Source organism: Lemur catta, chromosome 10, assembly GCF_020740605.2.
Source record: "Lemur catta isolate mLemCat1 chromosome 10, mLemCat1.pri, whole genome shotgun sequence".
In the NCBI taxonomy this organism is placed as follows: domain Eukaryota; kingdom Metazoa; phylum Chordata; class Mammalia; order Primates; family Lemuridae; genus Lemur; species Lemur catta.
Genome location: NC_059137.1, coordinates 35,947,995 through 35,969,136, shown reverse-complemented (window position 1 = coordinate 35,969,136; position 21,142 = coordinate 35,947,995). Strand labels below are relative to the sequence as shown.

The window sequence follows — 21,142 nt, the reverse complement described above, 5'->3', positions numbered from 1 at the left end:
CCAGGGGGTCAGGAACCCAAGAGCGGAGGTTGGGAGTCTGGGGCTTGGTGTCCCCACCTGTAAAGTGGGGACAAGTGTGTCTATGGGGATCTAAGAAGCCCCCCGCCCAGTTTCGAAGGCCCCGATCCTGCCATTTGAAACCCGGGGGCGCGGTGGACTGTACTGCGCTGCCGCCTCTGCATGGTGTCGCCGGCGAGTCACTGCGCGGCAGACGGGAGCAACCCCCGCTGCTCGTTTCCATCGCGGAAGGGGCTGGGCGGTGCCCGCGCGCGGCGCGCTGCAGTGCCGGAACGACCCTCCAGCGCCACCGTGTGGCCGGAGTGGGCGCAGAAAGCCCCCCCGGAAGGGACGCCGGGGACCCACTCACAGCCTCCCCAGCTACCTCCAAACGAGCTAGGACGACCAGTTATGATGAAGGGAGCAGCCCAGAACGCCGGCGCGGGCGGACTGGTGTAATATTAATAAGGGAAGGCCACAAGCATTTATTGAACGTTTACTATGAGCCCAACACTATGCTGACCACTCTCCACATTTTCTCATTTAAACTCCTAATAATTTTTAAAGGGGCTGCTATTATTTCCATCTCAGATGAGAAAACTGAGGTTTAGAGAGCCTGAGCCACTTGTCCAAGTCCACTCTTGATGGAGAGAGCTAACCCACCACAACCCCCAACACTTTACAACTAGATGCTTGGAAATGTGGAGGTAACGTCTAGTTTGCTGTGGAACTGAAATAAGCAGGGCTTGGAGGCCCCCCAGCACGTGGCTAACTCCTGCATTCCTGCTCCAGCGGGTGACTTTCACCTCTCCCTCTGTTTTGAAGGAGAATGCTGTCCGTGGTCACAAATGTCATAAGCCAAAGGACAGAGCTTTTTATCTGTGATGTCCAGGAGCCTCGGCAGAGAAAGGTACTTCGAGGTCTGAGAATCAGAGACTGGGGAAAGCTGGGTAGTGAGGCGCTTCCTAGAAGCGTGGAAAGAGTACTAGGTCATAAACGGTTTGGGTGCTGGGCCCTGCTCTGCTTTCAACTGGCTGTGATCTCAGGCAAGTCCCTTCTCTTCTCTGGACCTCATTTTCCCTCCTATAAAATGGGAGGATTCTTCTAGATGATCTGATATTCTCTTCCCTTCCTCCACTCCCTTTATCTCCCCACTGCCCCACCCATACTGGCTCTGACATTCCAGAAGAAGCCTTGAACTGTGGTTGGAAAGTCCCAGGTGGGAGTTTGAGCCCATCCCTGAGATTCCTCCCGAGCTCAGGGCCCTGGGCTCTAGGTCCCTCCTGGCAGGGTATCCAGCCTTCACAGGCTGCAGCGATCAGAGGGGAGGAAGGGTCACTACCTCTGAGAAAGGCCTCAGGGGGCCCTGCACTGTGATGACCTCATCCACTCTATGACATCATCCTCTCTCCCACCCCCACTTCTCCCTGGTCAACTGCTCTGAAAACAACCATCAATCTGAATCCCAAAGGCCTGAGAAAGTCTCTTCTCCAGTACCTGCTGCTGATCCTCTGCCTTAGCCAGCAAGTAGCACCATGAAATTGGAATTCACCGAGAAAAACTACAACAGCTTCGTGCTGCAGAATCTGAACAAACAGAGGAAACGCAAAGAGTACTGGGACATGGCCCTGACTGTGGACCACCATGTCTTCTTTGCACATCGAAACGTGCTGGCTGCTGTCTCTCCACTGGTGAAGAGCCTCATCTCCAGCAACGACATGAAGACCACCGATGAGCTCTTTATCACCATTGACCCCAACTACCTGAGCCCGATCACAGTGGACCAGCTCCTGGACTACTTCTACAGTGGCAAGGTGGTGATCTCAGAGCAGAACGTGGAAGAGCTGCTTCGTGGGGCCCAGTATTTCAACACACCACGCCTTCGAATTCATTGCAATGACTTCCTTATTAAGTCCATCCGCCGGGCCAACTGCTTGCGCTACCTCTTCTTGGCCGAGCTGTTTGAGCTCAAAGAGGTATCAGACTTGGCCTATTCTGGCATTCGAGACAACTTTCACTATTGGGCCAGTCCTGAGGGCTCCTTGCACTTCATGCGTTGTCCCCCTGTCATCTTTGGCCGCCTGCTCCGCGATGAAAACCTTCATGTGCTCAACGAAGACCAGGCTCTCAGCGCACTCATCAATTGGGTGTACTTTCGGAAGGACGAGCGGGAGAAATATTTCAAGAAGTTCTTCAATTACGTCAATCTCAATGCCGTCTCCAACAAGGCGCTGATATTTGCCAGCAACAAGCTGATGGGAATGGAGAATAGCTCAGCCCATGCAACCCTGATCGAGAGTGTCCTGATGGACCGCAAGCAGGAACGGCCATGCAGCCTGCTGAGCTACCAGCGGAAAGGGGCTCTGCTTGATTCGGTGGTCATCCTTGGTGGCCAGAAGGCCCATGGCAAGTTCAACGATGGAGTGTTTGCCTATATCATCCAGGAGAACCTATGGTTGAAGCTCTCGGAGATGCCCTATCGGGCAGCAGCACTTAGTGCCACCGCTGCTGGTCGCTACATCTACATCTCTGGTGGCACCACTGAGCAGATTTCAGGGCTGAAGACAGCCTGGCGGTATGACATGGATGACAACTCCTGGACCAAGTTGCCTGACCTCCCCATTGGGCTTGTCTTCCACACCATGGTGACCTGCGGGGGGGTGGTGTACTCAGTGGGTGGGAGCATTGCCCCAAGGCGGTATGTCTCTAACATCTATCGCTATGATGAGCGCAAGGAGACCTGGTGCCTGGCAGGGAAGATGAGCATCCCTATGGATGGCACAGCCGTGATCACCAAGGGCGACCGGAACCTGTACATTGTCACTGGGCGGTGCTTGGTGAAGGGCTACATCTCCCGGGTTGGGGTGGTGGACTGCTTTGACACCAACACTGGGGACGTGGTCCAGTGTATCACCTTCCCCATCGAGTTCAACCACCGCCCCCTGCTCTCTTTCTACCAGGACAACATCCTCTGCGTGCACAGCCACCGGCAGAGTGTGGAAATCAACCTGCAGAAGATAAAGGCCAACAAGACGACCACCTCAGTGCCTCTCTTGCCCAACAACTGCCCCTTGGATGTGTCCCATGCTATATGCTCCATTGGAGACAGCAAGGTGTTTGTATGTGGGGGTGTCACCACAGCCAGCGATGTCCAGACAAAGGACTATACCATCAATCCAAACGCCTACTTGCTAGACCAAAAGACGGGCGAGTGGAAGATCCTGGCTCCCCCACCAGAGGCACTGGACTGTCCTGCCTGCTGTCTAGCCAAGCTACCTTGCAAGATTCTTCAAAGGATTTAAACAACTTTTTAAGTGGGAGAATAAGTAAATGCATTATTATTCACAATTTAATGAGAGAAAGAGAGGGAAGATAGCCTGTTGGTTCCTTCTTAGTGTTCCAGCCCATGCTCAACCCTTAAGGTGAAGATCCTGGGTTAGGGCTCCTCCCAGTGGGTGGAAATTCAGCACTACTGTGTCACTGGAGGCTCCAACAGGGGCTGGAATGGAGTCCCTGGTTGGTGGGACTGAGGCAGCTCCTGGGCACTGGCTCCCAGTGGGTGGAAATTCAGGGCCACTTTGTCACTGGAGGCTCCAACAGGGGCTGAAATGGAGTCCCTGGTGGGTGGAGCTAAGGCAACTCCTGGGCACTGGCTCCCAGCGAGTAGAAATTCAGGGCCACTCTGCCACTGGTGGTATCCAAGCTGAGGGTGGAAAGGAGCCCCTAGGGGGTGGGATTGAGGCCTCTCGCTGGCATTGGCCAAGGTGATGTCTGGAAAGCCCCCTATTCTGTACCTCTGCAGTCACCTCTCAGGCATCTGCTAGATTGACAGGTAAACATTTGCTGGGAGCTGTGAAGCCTCAGGCTCCTCCAACGCCCACTTCCCTCCAGTCTTCCAAAAGTCAGGGGAGGACCCACCCAGGTCTGAGAGAGGAGCCTCATGGCTGGGAGGGAGAAGAGGGTGTGGGTCAGGCTCAGGAAAGGGTGGGGGAGGCAGGGTTTCTCAGCTACTGTATATGACCATGCAACTTCGGTAGTTTGTCTCATTTTGGGGGGAAGTTGGGAGTTGCTTATAGTTGCTTGTAGGAAGCAAAGTTCATTGAGAACTTTCTCCAGGAATATGAGGTCTGAAGGACTGTGGGTGGAAGGGAAGACAGGAAAAGGAGAAGAAAGAAACTTACATCCCTAGTGGAGAGGAGCTTGGGGATGACGCAAGATGACAGGGCAAGAGAGACAGGATGGTGTAAGAGTTAGGGGTATGGACTCTGGGCTAGGTGGCCTGGTTCAAATACCACCAGTTCCATCAGTTACTGGGTGATCCTGGGAAAGTTACTTAACATCTCTGGGCCTTAGTTTCCTCATGTGTAAAAGGGGGATGGTAAGATTGCCTACCTCATAGGGTGACCTAATACATGCAAAATGCCTAGGACAGTCCCTGCACATATAAAAGTACTAAAGAAGTACATTTTTAAAGGAAAAAAAGAGAAGTGAGACAAGAGCCCAGATTCCTGGGCTCTTATGTTAAGGCCCCATGAAATGCTCTTTGAGACTCCCTACCTCAAAGCCTTAGTGAGCTTTCCTCAATTTTAACTACTTTTGTTTCCCTTTCATTCTTGTAATCTTATGTAATCCTCAACAATTTAGAACTGACCAACTCCTTGAAAACATATAATCCTTCTTAATCCATTCACTCATTCATTAATTCACACACACACACATACACACCATCCACTGAGGCCTCTCTGTGCCAGGTCCCTGTTCCTGGAGCCACAGGCATGACACAGACAATGCGTATGCCAGGGAAGGGAGTATCTATACCAGTGCCAGGCAACAGAAATGTAATGTGAGCCACATATATAATTTAAATTTATCTAGTAGCCATGTTAAAAAAGTAAAAAGAAACCAGTGAAATTAACTTTTAGCAATTTATATTACTTAACCTAATATATCAAAATTACCAGCTAAATATGTAATCAATGTAAAAATTTATTAATAAGAAATTCAACATTCTTTTTTTTCCCCCATACTAACTAAGCCTTCAGAATCCGGTGTGTATTTCACGTTACAGCACAGCTCAATTCAGTCTGACCACATGTGTATATAGCCCCATGAGATTAGTGGCTATTTATTAGACCACACAGGATACTTTAGACATCTTCATGGTTCAAATCTGCTCACTCCTTCTTTTCCCAACTCCATCCTACTTCACCGGCTCAGCATCACCTCCTTGACCTCTCTGTTGGGTGGCCTCGGCCTTCAAATCCTAACCCCTGCTAAGTCTTACTTTCCTCCTTCCAGCCAGGACCTTGGACTTCACAGCTGTGCCTCCCTCCCCTGGGATTTCTCCTTCATTTTGTACTTCTCCAACCCTGGGCACTCATTCCTCTGTTCACCTCACTGCCACTCCCCAGTTGGAAGAATAAGGTCTTACATGTCCACGAGCTAAGCTCAATTCCTGCCCCAGGCTTTGCTAAGGGCTGAGTCACCTTGGCCAACTCCCTACTCCACTCCTCAGGGCACATTCTCCAGCCCTCTGTGTCTGGGGCCGCCACTCTTCCCCTCTCCCCACGCTCAGCAGCTGGCCTCTCATTCTGCCACTAGGTCTCCAGAGAACTTGAGGTCACATGACTTGTGCTTCACAAATAGTCTCACATGTGCCAGAATCTTTCTCACCAGAGCTTCTGCTTTGCTTCTTCACCTCAGAGGAAGAGGTGTCCTTCCAAGATTCAAAGCTGGTCCTTCCAACTCCCTCTCAATTCTGTCACCTCACAACTTACTTCTCAGGCTCCTCAGCTCAGTTCCCCCTCTTTCCGCATCCCCCTCCTGATTTCTTCTTTTCATTCCATAAATGTTCTCAAATTTGTCCTACCCTAAAAACAAACCATCCTCAGCTCTGAGGTCCACCCATATTTCTCCTTAGTTGAGCTTCCTATATGGTGTCCATGCTCCCTGGCTCCAACTCTCACTTCCAAATCAATCTCTAGCCAGCTCAGTCTGGCTTCTGTTCCCACCATGCCACCCAAATGTGTCTTGACAACACAGACCTCTTTGTCTTTTTCTCAATTATCTTTTTCTTTTCTTTTCTTTTCTTTTTTTTTTTTTGAGAGAGTCTCCCTCTGTTGTCCCCACTAGAGTGCAGTGGCATCATCATAGCTCACAGAAACCTCAAAATCCTGGTCTAAAGCGATCCTCCCACCTCAGCCTCCCAGAGTGCTAGGATTACAAGCATGACCCACAGCGCCTGGCCTCAATCATATTTCTTTTCCTGGCCATACTGGACAATATTGACCACTTCCATGTACATCAAAATCACTAGGGTGTTTGCTAAAATGGGAGGCCTTTGGCATGGTGGGATTATAATTTGATATGTTGACCCGTATGGTACTTCCTACCCTCCTTCCTAAGCCTTTCCTACATTAAAATTAGACCAGGCCAGGCTGAATCAGTCAGGGCTTATTGCCTCAAGGCGATAAACTGAATGTGGGAATCAGAGTCAGATTCTTGGCTTTTGCTACTAAGAAAGCTTTGGCAATTCATGGCAGAAATGGTCTCAAAGGATAAGGCCTTTGAATTACAACTCAGGTCTTTTTTTTTTTTTTTTTGGAGACAGAGTCTCTCTCTGTTGCTTGGGCTAGAGTGCCATGGCGTCAGCCTAGCTCACAGCAACCTCAAACTCCTGGGCTTAAGCAATCCTTCTGCCTCAGCCTCCCGACTAACTGGGACTACAGGCACGCACCACCATGCCCAGCTAATTTTTTCTATATATTTTTAGTTGTCCAGCTAATTTCTTTCTATTTTTAGTAGAGATGGGGTCTTGTTCTTGCTTAGGCTGGTCTCGAACTCCTGACCTTGAACGATCCTCCCGCCTTTGCCTCCCAACAGAGTGCTAAAATTGATCTACCTGAGAATAAACCTGTGGTTGATGTTTTATTCTAGTTCTCTTTTCCTACCTCTCATTTCAAAATTACCCTTCACACACTTGACACACACACGCGCGCGCGCGCGCACTTACACACAGAGAAAGCAATCTTTACCCTTTCCAAATATTCCTAGGCTGTACTGCTCCAGGACACTCCATAAGGGTTAAAAATTGGTGTCAGTGAAGCCTCCTTTCATCAAGACACCAACACCAAAGAAGTTTCCTGTCTTTTTCTGTCTTACCTACACAGTTTCTGTTAAGATGTGAAGTCTGGTGTTAAAAACTGGGATATTTTGGTCCAAGCTGAGTTGCTCAAAAATGCAAAATAGTACAATGGAATGATGACATAGTTCTAAAAGCCTTGTGGAGATAAACTGCACATATCATACAATTCACTCCTTTATAGTATACAATGCAATGGCTCTTAGTATATTCACAGGCTGCAAAATCATTACCACAATCAATTTGAGAACATTTTTATTGCCCCCAAAAGAAACCCTGTACCCCTTAGCTTTTACCCTCTAACTCCCTTATCTTCCCAGCTGTAGGCAACCACTAATCTACCTTCTGTCATTATAGATTTTCCTATTTTTGGACATCTCATATAAACAGAATCATAAAATATGTGACCTTTTATCTAGTATCTTTCACTTGGAGTAATGTTTTAAAGGCTCGTCTGTTTTAAAGGTTGTAACATGTGTCAGTACTTCCTTTTTATTGCTGAGTAATAGTCTTAGGATATACAACATTTTGTTTATTCATTCAATATCTGATGGACATTTGGGTTATTCCACTTTTTGGCTATTATGAATAATGCTGCTATGAACATTCATGTATAAGTTTTTATATGGATATATGTTTTCATTTCTCTTGGGTATATACCTAAGAGTGGAATTGCCAGATCATATAGTAACTCTATGTTTAACCATTTGAGGAACCACCACTGTTTTCTAAAGCAATGGCATCATTTTACATTTCCACCGGCAATATATGAGGGTTCCAATTTCTCCACATCCTCACCAAAACTTAAGATCTGTCTTCTGAATATAGCCATTCTAGGGAGTGTGAATTGGCATCTCATTGTGGTTTTGATTTGCATTTTCCTAATGGCTAAGGATAGTAAGCATCTTTTCATTGGCTTATTTGGTAACTCTTGTTTAATAAGCTGGCCTCTTCTATGCTCAACTGTCATTAGAGAAAGTAGTACTCCTGAGGAAGGGTTCTGTAAGGACTACACAAAGACAGCTTGGCTCAGAAACACTGAATGCCATATTGCATCATTTCATTCAGGCCACAAAATATATCACAGGTAAGTTAGAATGCTTATTCAGTCTCATAATATTTTAAACACTTTTTAAAGACTATAACACATATATAGAAAAGTGCACAATACATAATTATACAGTTTAACAAATTATTGTAAATATTCATGTAGCCACTATTCAGTTCAAGAAATATACCATTGCCAGTCCCCCAAAAGCTTCCTACATGGCCCCCTACCTGGTTATAATCCCTTCTTCCCATCTGCCCTTTATGATAATGTGTTCCTTGCTTTTCTATATGGTTTTACCATCTAACTAGGCATTTCTAAGAATACAGTTTGGCCTGTTTTAGAATTTCATATAAGAGAATTATACAGCAGGAATTATTTTATGTCTAGCTTCCTTCACTTAAAATGATGTTTTTACAATTTATGTTTGTTGTTGCACGTAGGTGTGGTTGTGGTTCTTTCCATGTCACTTCTGCATAGTATTCTATCATATGAATATATTATTATTTATTCATTCTCCTGTTGATGGACATTTGGGCTGTTTCCACTTGGGGCAATTATAAACACTGCTACTCTTGTGAAGGTATCTTGGTGCATATGTACACAAGTTCATCTATAGGGTATATATACAAAGGAGTAGAATTGCTGTCTTTTGTTGCTAGATAATGCCAAAACTATTTGGCAAGATGATCTTGCCAGTTTACACTGCCATCAGCTCAGTATATGAAAACTCCTTTTGCTCTGCATGTCTGCCAGTATTTCGTATTGTCAGGCTTTTTAATTATATCCAATCTGATATGAAGTATCTCAATGTGGTTTTAATTTGCATTCTCTTGATTGCTAATTAAGCTCCTTTTCATATTTTTTGGCCATTTGGGTTTCTTCCTTGCTTCTTTTTTCTATTTGGTTAACTATTTTTCCCTTTTTAGTTTGTAGGAATAATTAATATATTCTGGATATGAACCCTTTATCAATTACATGTGGTAAATACCTTCTCCCACTACGTGGCTTACTTTTCACTCTTAGTGCTATATCTTAATTTTAATTAATCTGAATTGTCTTTTTTTATTACTACTCTTCAATCTTGAAGAAATCAGTCTCTACTCTGAGGTCATGGAAGTATTTCTTTATATTATCTTCTAAAAGCATTACTGGTCTACCTTTCATATTCAGGTCCATAATCTTCATGGAATTGGTTTTTGTGTATGGTATTAAGTAAGGATTCAATTTCATTTTTTCCGATATTGATGTTCAACTGTCCCAGTACCTATTTTCCCACTTCTCTGCAGTGTCACCTTTGTTGTAAATCATGGGTGGGTATGTTTATGAGCTCTCTTATTCTATTGGTCTATTGACCTTATGCCAACCACATAAGGTCCATTACCATAACTTTAATTTTTTAATTCCCACTAGCAATGTTCAAGTGGTTCCATACCCTTGTCAGCACTTGGTATTATCCACATTTTTTATTTTAGCCATTGCAATAAGTGTGTAGTGGTAGCTTATTTATAATGAAGTGTTGAATATCTCATATAATTTATTGAGTACTGTTCTCAAAGTGAAAAACAGGATTGTTGGAAGGGTACCAACATAACGTTGAAAAATCATTAAGTTAAACCATCCTAAGTCAGGAACCATCTGTATCTAATTACTGAACCCAATAATTATATAAAATGCATGGTATTTTATATAAAAATACATGTCTGACCAAGTTAGATTTATCTTGGAAATGGAAGGATAGTTTTACATTGGAAAGTTAATAAAAGGAATTCATCCTATTAATAGATTAAAGGAGAAAATGCATGCTCATTTCAATAGATGCAGAAATAGTATTTGATAATATCCAATATCTATCTTGATACTGTAAACATATGAATTTTCCCTAAATTGATCTTTAACTTTAGCATAATCACAACCAAAACCTTAATAGGTTTTTTGTGAATCTTGACAGACCAATTATAAACTGTATAGGATATGATGAAGTTATAAAATAGGCTTTGTGTCAGATGATTTTGCCCAATATAGGCTAACATAAGTGTTCTGAGAACATTTAAGGTAAGCTAAGCTAAACTATGATCTTTGGTAGTTTAGGGGTATTAAATGCATTTTGACATGATATTTTCAACTTACACTGAGTTTATCAGGTCATAACCCCATCATAAATCAAGAAGCATCTGTAATTCTTTTTATATATTACTGGATTCCATTTGCTATGTATTCACTCAGGCTTTAATTTCATTTGTAAAATTATCACACGGTAAAATTGATTTTTTAATGTATAGTTCTATGGCTTTTAACACATTGTATAGATTCACCACTATAATAAAGATACTTGACAGGTACATAACTTCCAGAAACTGACCTTGTTCTATCTCTGTATAGTTGTACCTTCCCCCTCCCTTGACCCCAATCTCTAGCAACCACTGATAGATTTATATTTTTGAAAATGTCATATAAATGGAATCGTATAGCATGTGACCTTTTGAGACTAGCTTCTTTTGCTCAGTATAATCTCTTTGATATTATTTGCATCAATAGCTTGTTCCTCTTATTGCTGAGTAGTATTCCTTTAGCAGTTCTTACAGAGCATGTCAGCTGACTGGCCATGGGTTCTTTCACTTTTCCTTCTTCAGAGAATATCTTCATTTTATCTTCATTATTGAAGGATATTTTCACTGGATAGAAAATCATGGGTTGACATTTTTTCCAAAACCTTAAAAATGTTGTGCCACCTCCTTCTGGCCTTCATAATTTCTGATGAGAATTCAACATTCATTCAGGATTATTCTTCTGTTGGTAATGTGTTATTTTTGTCTGGTTGCTTTGAAGTGTTTTTTTTTTTCCTTTAATTTTCACCAGTTTCATTATGATGTGTCCCGGTATAAATTTGTCTTTACCCTGTTTTGGGTTCACTGAGGTTTTTTTTTTTTTTCCACTGAGCTTTTTGAATCTATAGATTTATGTCTAAGTTTTCAGCTGTTATTACTCCAAATTTTTTTTAGTTCTGTACTCTTTCTCCTCTCCTTCTGAAGTCTGATGAAACAAATGTTGGAGTTCTTACTGTTCCACAGGTCCCTGGGGCTCTTTTCAGCTTTTTTTTTATTCAATCTTTTTTTTCTCACTGTTGTTCACACTAATTTCTATTGATACATCTTCATATTCACTGACTGTTACTTCTGTTGTCTCCATTCTGCTTTGGAGTCTATCCAGTGAATTTCTATTTGTTTTTTACCTTTCAGTTCTAACATTTTCATTTTGTTATTTTTTATAATTTCCATTTCTTTACTAAAACTTTCTAATTTCCATTTGTTCCAAGAGTGCTTACAATTATTTTTTAGAGCATTTTGATAATAGCCTCTTTAAAGTCTTTGTCAGATAATTTTAGTATCTGAGTCATCTCAGCATTGACATGTGTTAACTGTCTTTTTACTTGTCAGTTGAGATTTTCCTGGTTCTTCATATGCCAAGTAATTGCAGATTTTATCTTAAACATGTGCTATAAGACTCTGGGTCTTATTTAAATCTTATTAAGAATGTTAATATTCAGGCCAGGCGCAGTGGCTCACGCATGTAATCCTAGCACTCTGGGAGGCCAAGGCAGGTGTATCGCTTGAGGTCAGGAGTTCGAGACCAGCCTGAGCAAGAGCAAGACCCTGTCTCTACTAAAAATTGAAAGAAATTATCTGGCCAACTAAAATATATATAGAAAAAATGAGCCGGACATGGTGGCACATGCCTGTAGTCCCAGCTACCCAGGAGGCTGAGGCAGTAGGATCACTTAAGCCCAGGAGTTTGAGGTTGCTGTGACCTAGGCTGATGCCATGGCACTCACTCTAGTCCAGGCAACAAAGCGAGACTCTGTCTCAAAAAAAAAAAAAAAAAAAAAAAAGAATGTTGATATTTTTGTATTAATGTGCAATTGACCTAATTAGGTTTAAGTTCCAACCCACCTTTTATGGGCTGTGATTAGAATTACATTTATTTTCAAACACTGCAATTGTATTTGGATCTGTTCCATGTGTGCACCACCCAGTGGCCAGTCTCGGACTTGGATGATGGTAAATTCAGATCTTGAAGTCTTTTATGATATTAATAGGTGCTGATTAGGACCAGATCAATGTAAGTACAGCTCAGGGCTGAGCCTATATGAGGTCACTTTTGCAAATTCCTCCTTCTCCATGATCTCTCTTGTACTATTCAGTTCCCTGAAGCTCCTATTTTTGGTTCTCCAGCCAAAAAACTAGAGCTTTACTTAAGCCACTCTGCCATGCACTTCAATAGCCATGCCCATGCCTGAGGCCAAGTGGCAGGAGGACCAGTGGATAAAAAATGGTAAACTGATCTCCAGTTCAGTGCTTCATATTTTGGTCTTCTTCCCCAATTCCCCTGCCACAATTTACTTTCCAGAGTCCTCATATAGCATCTGCTCCATGTATTCTTTATAGGTTTTATGGCTGCATTCAGTGGGGGAGACCAGGAGGAGTGTGCTTATGCCATCTCACCTCCACTCAGGGTTTTTGCAACAATATTATGAGCCTGTAATTTTCCTTCCTCTGTTTTTTTTGGGCTTTGTATCAAGATTATGCTAATCCCATAAAATGAGTTGAGGTATGTATGCTCTTTTTTAAAAAATCTCTGGAAGAATTTGTGAAGACCAGAATTTTCACTAATAAAGCCAAGTGGTGTTTTCTTTGTGGGAAGGTTTTCAATTTATTAAGTTGCTTTTACTAGTTATAGGAATATTCAAGTCTATTTCTCCCTTGTGGTTTTCTTTTTTGAGACAGGGTCTCACTCTGTCGCCTCGACTAGAGTGCAGTGCCATCACTATAGCTCACTGCGACCTCGAACTCCTGGGTTCAAGGGATCCTCCTGCCTCAGCGTCCCAAGGAGCTGGGACTACAGGCGTATGCCACCACACCCAGCTAATTTTTCTATTTTTTTTGTAGAGACAGGGTCTCACTCTTGCTCAGGTTGGTCACAAACTCCTGGCATCAAGTGATCCTCCCACTCTGGCCTCCCAAAGTGCTAGGATTACAGGTGTGAGACACCATGCCTGGCCATGTTCAAGCTGTAATTTTTATTTTTTCACCTGCAAAATTAATTATACAAGCTATACACACAAAATGAAAATAGTTATAAAAGATGCATCTGGAAGAATAAGCTATAATAAACCTCAATAAAAATGAATATGTAAATGTGTATCTCCAGGAATATACACATAGTTAAATGTTCTCAGTGACTAGCATTGCTTTATGCATTACATAAGACAGTATCTACTAATTAAGTTATCTGATTTAAATTGTAATTTTTCTAGGAATTTGTTTAGTTTAAATTTTCAAATTTATTAACATGTAATTGTCTGTGTGTCTTATGATCTTTGTAATGTCTTTAAAATCTTCAGTGATGTTCCCATTTTCATTCCTAATTTTGAATTTTTTAAAAACTTTTTATCAGTCTCACATAGATGTAAATCTTCATAACTTTGGATAGGCAATGGTTTCTTAGCTGCTACTCCAAAAACATAAACAACCAAAGAACAGAACAGATTAACTGGACATCATAAAAATTAAAAACTTTTGTGTTTCAAAGGACAGCATGAAGAAAGTGAAAAGACAGCCCAAGAAAGTGAAAAGACAAGAATTGAGAATATATTTGAAAAGCTTATATCTGATAAGGGACTTGTATTAGACTATAAGCAGAATTTTTACAATTCAACAATAGTCCAATAAAAAGATGGGCAAAGAATCTGAATAGACATTTTTCCAAACAAGATACACAAATGGTCAACAGGCTCAAGAAAATGCTTAATATTATTAGCCATCAGTGAGATGCAAATCAAAACCACAACGAGATGCCAGTTCATACCCACTAGGAAAACTATAATAAAAAAGATAGGTAATAAGAAGTCTTGTGAGGATGTGGAAAAACTGGAGCCCTCACACAGTATTAATGGAAATGTAAAATGGTGCAGCCACTTTAGAAAACAGTATGGAAATTCCACAAACAGTTAAATATAGAGTTATTATATGACCCAGTAATTTTCACTTCTAGGTAGATACACTTAAGACAAATGAGAATGTATGGCTACACAAAAACTTGTACAAAAATGTTCATAGCATCATTACCCGTAACAGCCAAAAAGTGAAAACCACCCAAATGTCCATCAACCGATAAATGGATAAAGTGCAATATCTCCATACAATGGAATATTATTCAGCCATAAAAAGGAATGAAGTACAGATAAATGCCACAACATAGATTAACCTTGAAAACATCATGCTAAGTGAAAGAAGCCAATCAGAAAGGACATTATATAATTCTATTTATATGAAATATCCAGAATAGGTAAATCTACAGAGACAGAAAGTAGATTAATGGTTGCCTAGGCCTAAGGGGTTTGGGGGTGTTGAGGGGTGATGACCAGAGGTGCAGAGTTGCTTTTTGAGGGTAAGGAAAATGTTCTAAAATTGATTTTGGTGACAGATGCAAACTCTCTGAAAATGCTAAAGCCATTGAATTGTACATTTTAAATGGGCGAATTGTATGGTATGTGAACTATATTTCAATAAAGTTGTTAAAAGTACACCATAGCTTCTGTCTTGGTTATTCTTTCTCTTTCTTGGATTACTCACTCTCCAGGATGCGAAATTCTGTGTTGTGAGCAGCCTTTTAGAAAGGCTCATGTGGCAAAGAACTGAAGGCTTCTACTAACAGCCATGTCAATGACGACCCTGAAAGTGGATTGTCCTGCCCCAGTCAAGCTTTCAGTGGCTGCAGCTCTGGCCAAAAGCTTGACTGCAACCTCAGGAGAGATGCTGAGTCAGAACCACCTAAGCCCCCCACCAGATTCCTAACCCTTAGAAAACATGTGAAATAGGCCAGGCATGGTGGCCCACGCCTGTAATCCTAGCACTCGGGGAAGCTGAGGCAGGAGGATTGCTTAAGCTCAGGAGCTCAAGACCAGCCTGAGCAAGAACAAGACCCCGTCTCTACTGAAAAAAAAAACAAAAACAGAAAGAAATTATATGGACAACTAAAAATATATATACAAAAAATTAGCTGGGCAGGGTGGCACATGCCTGTAGTCCCAGCTACTCGGAAGGCTGAGGCAGGAGGATTGCTTGAGCCCAGGAGTTTGAGGTTGCTATGAGCTAGGCTGACGCCACGGCACTCTAGCCCAGGCAACAGAGCAAGATTCTGTCTCAAAAAAAAAAAAAAGAAAAGAAAAGAAAAAAAAAGTGAAATAATAAATGTTTGTTATCTTAAGGTGCTAAGTTTTAAGATAATTTATTATACAGCAATAGATAACACAAGCTCACCCATCTCTTTAAGACAGGAATTTCAAATATAATTTTACATTATATTTAATAATTATCTATAAAATTATCTGGGATATTCTGTACCTTTGATTAGATGTATACTACAAAAAATTGTAATGAAAGTCAATCCAGAACAAAATGTTTTTAACATTCAGAGCCTTATGGTCATGGGATATTTTTTTGAAAGTCAATTATATTTATGTTACATATTTTTGTCACAAAGAAGTATCAAGTCTTTCAAGCACAAAAACATTCTAATAGAATTTAGAGGACAAGTGGAATGGCAGTATGCGTACATAGACCAAAAGTAAGAATCTGAAATTTCTATATATTGATGACAAGCTTTTTCATTTTTTTAGTGGATGATGGAGGGTATCAAACTGATACAGTATTTAGATTCCATTAACACATTTAAAAGAGCAATGCAACAATTTTATTTGAAAATATCAATATTTACAATGTGCTAGAAATTAGATCTTTTGCAACTAATAAGTTACTATGAAAAAATTTAGATGTCAATTTTAAAATGCACAAGGAGCACGGAGATTTTTACAATTCTTTTAGGGAACTTTTAGGGAGTATATGTAAGCAAAACAGCATAAAAAGGATGATTTACAAGATCCTTTAAAAGAAAATATCTTTCCAAGGTCCGAGGCATTTTCTGAGTATAAAAGCAAATCCCTGAAAGACTCAGGTCATATAGTTTATGCTAAAATAATAGAGTGGAAAGAGACTACAAAAAGATTAGACCACTTTCTCCACATAAGAGTTGCCTCAGGCTGCAAAACGAGGGGCACTCCACCATTCCTCACTGCTCTGGAAGTCCTTTCATGCCTTCGAACAGATTTTTTAAACTTCTTGCCCTACACTTCTAGTTTTTCTCAGCAAAAGAGTTGGTCCTAAACAACTTTGTCTATCACTACTAGAAGTAGAAACTCCTCTCTCCTGAAGTTCAGACTTAAATTTCCAATATCCTGTTGAACGTCTCCTGAATATTCCACAGGTTCCTCATGGCCAGTATGTTCACACCAAATTCTGTATTTGCCTCAACCCCTCCCCAATCCCACTCAACCTGCTTTTCCTGTTGGGGCTATTTCTGGTCAATTCTTCAAAGCTATCAATCTTATCATCTGTGAATCTCCCCTCTCTCCCTCTCCCTCTCTCTCCCTTCTAAATGCTATTACATTTACCAAGTACTGTGTACATTACTTCCATTATTTCCCTGCCACCTGAGACCACTGCCCTGTTCCCTAGAATAGCATCCTTGGCCCCCCTCACCTCCCTCCCGAACCACCGCAGCAGTCTTTCTTAACTGTCCTCCCTGCTTTCAGAAACCCTCCCCACCCCCACGCTTACACTGCCTGAGCTACCAGATAACTTTCCAAAACAGGGTTCTAACCAAGTCATTGCTTGCTTAAAGTCCTTCAAAGTCTCCTCACAGCCTCTGCAATTGAGGAATAATCCCCACCTGGGTTCTCAGGCCCTCCATGATCAGGCTCCAGCACTTTCTTCAGCTGTATCCATCTGTCCTCCCAATTCTTCCAACATCTACCCCATTGCTTCCCAGAGCACAGAACCACTCTGCCTAGGACCTCCTCTCTTCTGTGTCCCTTATTTTTCACAATCCTCTTCTGAGGTCGGTCTCAAATGCTACTTCATTCATTCATCAATACATATCTGAGCACCTTCTATGTGCCAGGCATAATGCCAGACATTTGAGAACACAAAAGTGACTAAGACAGACATGGTCCCTTCACTGACCTAAAGGTTTAGCAGGAAAGACAGCCATTGAGAAAGCACTAATCTACTGTATGAAACTTTCCCAGGGTTTCACAACCAAACATGACTGGCCTCCTCTCTGTCTTTTCAGTGCACACCCCTCCACTGCTGGGCCACCCCCACCCCCATTACCACCAGCACTCATTTTATAGAAATTTACAGCTATTTATGACTGCCCTTCTCCTGGCAAAGATGATTTTTTTGCTTTATTATTATTATTATTTTTTTTTTTTGAGAGTCTCACTCTCTTGCCTGGGTTAGAGTGCCGTGGCGTCACCCCAGCTCACAGCAACCTCAAACTCCTGGGCTCAAGCGATTCTCCTGTCTCAGCCCCCCAAGTAGCTGGGACTACAGGCACATGCCACCAGGCCTGGCTAATTTTTTCTATTTTTAGTTGTTTGGCTAATTTCTTTCTATTTTTAGTAGAGACGGGGTCTCGCTCTTGCTAAGGCTGGTCTCGAATTCCTGAGCTCAAGCAATCCTCCTGCCTCGGCCTCCCTGAGTGCTAGGATTACAGGCGTGAGCCACCGTGCCCGGCCTGATTTTTTGCTTTAAGCAGTGGTAACTGTGCCTTAATTTCTCACTCAAGACCCTTCAGAAGTAACTATGTGGCTGTTGGTCTGGCCCTGGGAGAGTGCTGAGGAGGAAGGATCCTGCACAGGTTAATCTGTCTCCCCTCCAGAATCCAGGGCTCTTCTCTGATATATCGTCCAGTGTTTCCTCTCTTCATTCCTCCCATCCCACCCACACAAGGACTTCCCCTCAACACTATTTTCTCTCTCTCAGACTCTGCTGTCCTGGAAGCCCTGGCTAGGCCCCTTTCCAATCCTCAACACCAAGACTTTCACCTCCTGCACTTTTTCTGTTCTCAGAGTCTCAGGACTACTAGTTTGGCTCAATAGGCATCCAGGTCTAAATGGAATAACCTTTGTGATGGTTAATCTTATGTGTCAACTTGGCTAGGCCATGGTACCCAGACAGTTGGTCAAATATTATTCTAGATGTTTCTGTGAAGGTTTTGTTTGTTTTTTGGGTTTTTTTTAAGATAAGATTAACATTTAAATCAGTAAACTCTGAGTAAAGCAGTTCACCCTCCATAATGTGAGTGGGTCTAATCCAATTAGTCAAGGGCTTTCAAAGAAAAAAGACTGACCTCCCCTGTAAAATAAGGAATTCTGTCAGCAGACTGCCTTCAGACTTGAACTGAAGCTTCAATTCCTCCCTGGGTCTTCAGCCTGCTGGCCTAACCTGCAGATTTTGGATTTGCCAGCCTCCACAATCAGGAGTCAATTCATTAAAATAAATCTCTGTGTCTGTGCCCACCCTCCATATATACACTATTATGGATTGAATATTTGTGTCTCCTCTCTACCAAATTCACATGTTGAAGCCCTAACCCCAAGTGTGGCTGTATTTGGAGAAGAGGCCTCTAAGGAATTAGTTAAGGTTAAATGAAGGTATTAATGGTGGGGCCCCGATCCAATAGAATTAGTGTCCTTATACAAAGAACCACAAAAGAACAGGCCATGTGAGGACATAGCAAGAAGGTGGCCATTTGCAAACCAGGAAGAGAGCCCTCACTAGAAACTGAATCAGCCACAACCCTGATCTTGAACTTCTAGCCTCTAGAACTGTGAGAAAACAAATTTCTGGCCAGGCACGATGGCTCACACCTATAATCCTAGCATTCTGGGAGGCCAACGCAGGAGGATTACTTGAGCTCAGGAGTTTGAAACCAGCCTGAGCATGAGTGAGACCCTGTATCTACTAAAAATAGAAAAATTAGCTGGGCATCGTGGTGTGTGCCTATAGTCCCAGCTACTCAGAAGGCTGAAGCAGGAGCCCTTGAGCCCAGGAGTCTGATGTTACTGTGAGCTAGGCTGACACCATGGCACTCTAGCCTGGGCAACAGAGTGAGACTCTGTCTCAAAAAAAAAAAAAAAAGGAAATTGAATCTCACTCCCCCCTTAAAAAAAAAAAAAAAAAGAAAAAGAAAAACAAATTTATGTTGTTCAAGCTACCCAGTCTATATTTTGTTCCCCAGCAGACTATCACAGATATATATGTATATACATATTTATGCGTATCCTATTGTTTCTGTTTTTCTGGAGAACTGAGTAATAGTCCTCCTCGATCTTTCTTGGCCATTACCTACTGAGCTTCCACTTGGCAGTTCTGAACTTCTCCTCTCTCCTCTACTGGTTCTACCTTTACTGAAACAATTGAGTCCCTCAGAGGTGTCCTCACTTTTGCCTCTACCTCTAAAATCCTCCCACCCCAGCCCATCCTTTCCCCCTCTTCAACTTCAACCTCTCCCATCCTCAGCATACAAACGCATTCAATGTTTCCCTAAACATTGCCCCAACCCTGCAGCCCTCTCTAGACACTGCTTGCCCTACTATCCTCACTGCAAACTTTTCTAATAAGCCTCCTATGTTCACATTTGCCCTCACTTCTCATTCTATATTAGGCAGAATTCTTTCAGTTGTAAGTGATGGAAACACAACGCAAAATGTCTCAAGGGGAAAAAAAGAATTTTTTTGTTCTTAGAACTGAAAAATACAGAAGTAGATCTTTCACTTCAAACATGGCTGAATGCAGGTCCTCAATGATGCTGTTATCTCAATGAGGAAGTCATCTCTCACTCTCGGCTTTCCTGTGTGTTGACTTTATTCTCAGACTGACTCCTCTTGATGGTGAGATGGACATCAGAAGCTCCAAGTTCACATTTTACCTGCTTGTTAGCCCCAGCAGAAAGAGCACCCCTTTCCCAGAGATTCTAGAAACAGTCCTGGAATTGAGTCTCATGAGCCAGGCCTGGGTCACACGGGGTGGTCAGCTCAATCCAAACCACAAAACTGGAAGAAATGAGGAACAGTGGTTCCCCAAAGGGATACTAGGTGCTGGTATCCGAAGAAGGGAAATTAGATGTAGGCAGGCAAAACCAACTGATATCCACCACACTTCCACTCCTCTAGCCAGTGCAAACTAATTTCTACTCTTAGCATTCACTGATATCTCTCTCCCAAGGGTTACCAGGGGTCTTGATGGCCAACAGTATCTGCTCACCACTCACTCTTCTTCACCTTTCTGCCAATCACTCCTTCCTCTGCAGACCTCCTCGACTTCCATGACCCAGCTCTAACTGAACTTTCTCCAATCTCTGCGACCCACCCCTCCACCTCCTGCACACAGAGCCATCCTCTAAGACTCAGTCCTCAGTCCCCGACCTTCAGTCTCCACCATGGTCCCACTGCTCTCCTGTGCAAACTTCTACCTGCTTCCTGGACATCTTCTAAATCTTCTTTTGTCTCTTAGCAATCACCTGGGCTCCCGAGAGCCCCCAAACTAGTAGCTCTGGCAATTTCACAGATTCATGATTTATCACCTCACCTTTTTCCCCTGCCTCTTTCCCAACCCCCACCTCTGGTCAGTCACTATGTTAATCACTTCCCTGTTGGGACCCACTTTCCCATCAATGCTCCCCACTCAGCTCCACACCACTGCTCTGCCCAGACCTTCCTCATGCCATTCCTGGATGCCTCTGCCCACAGCCTCTGCCCTATCTACCCTGCACACAGGGACCAGATGAGCCTCCTAAGCAGCAGTTGATCATGTTATTCCTTTCACTGAAGACTTCCAGCTCCCTATTGCAACTAAGGCTCTTTAGCATGGACTGCTTTCAGGGCCCCAGCATTTGTTTCTAGATTTACTTTCAATTATTCCTCTTGCTGAGCCCTTTAGGCTCAGCCAAACTAGTTTACTCACTCTCTCCCAAACATGCCAAGCATTTCCCTACCTCTGAACTTTTCCACAATAACATTAGGTCCCCACTTGTGACTCTTTTAAATTTTACTG

At 42.6% G+C, this 21,142-nt stretch overlaps 1 protein-coding gene and 1 long non-coding RNA gene across 3 annotated transcripts in view; one reads left to right on the top strand and one right to left on the bottom strand.

The window, feature by feature from the left end:
* LOC123646135 overlaps positions 1-21,142 on the bottom strand; it is a 32,655-nt gene that overhangs the window by 9,848 nt on the left and 1,665 nt on the right. The gene's annotated exons all lie outside the window — the stretch shown is intronic.
* On the top strand, positions 1,337-3,365 carry CCIN (calicin). Its single transcript, XM_045562815.1, has one exon. It carries the CDS (start codon positions 1,533-1,535, stop codon positions 3,297-3,299), a length of 1,767 nt encoding a protein of 588 aa, XP_045418771.1. The 5' UTR covers positions 1,337-1,532; the 3' UTR covers positions 3,300-3,365.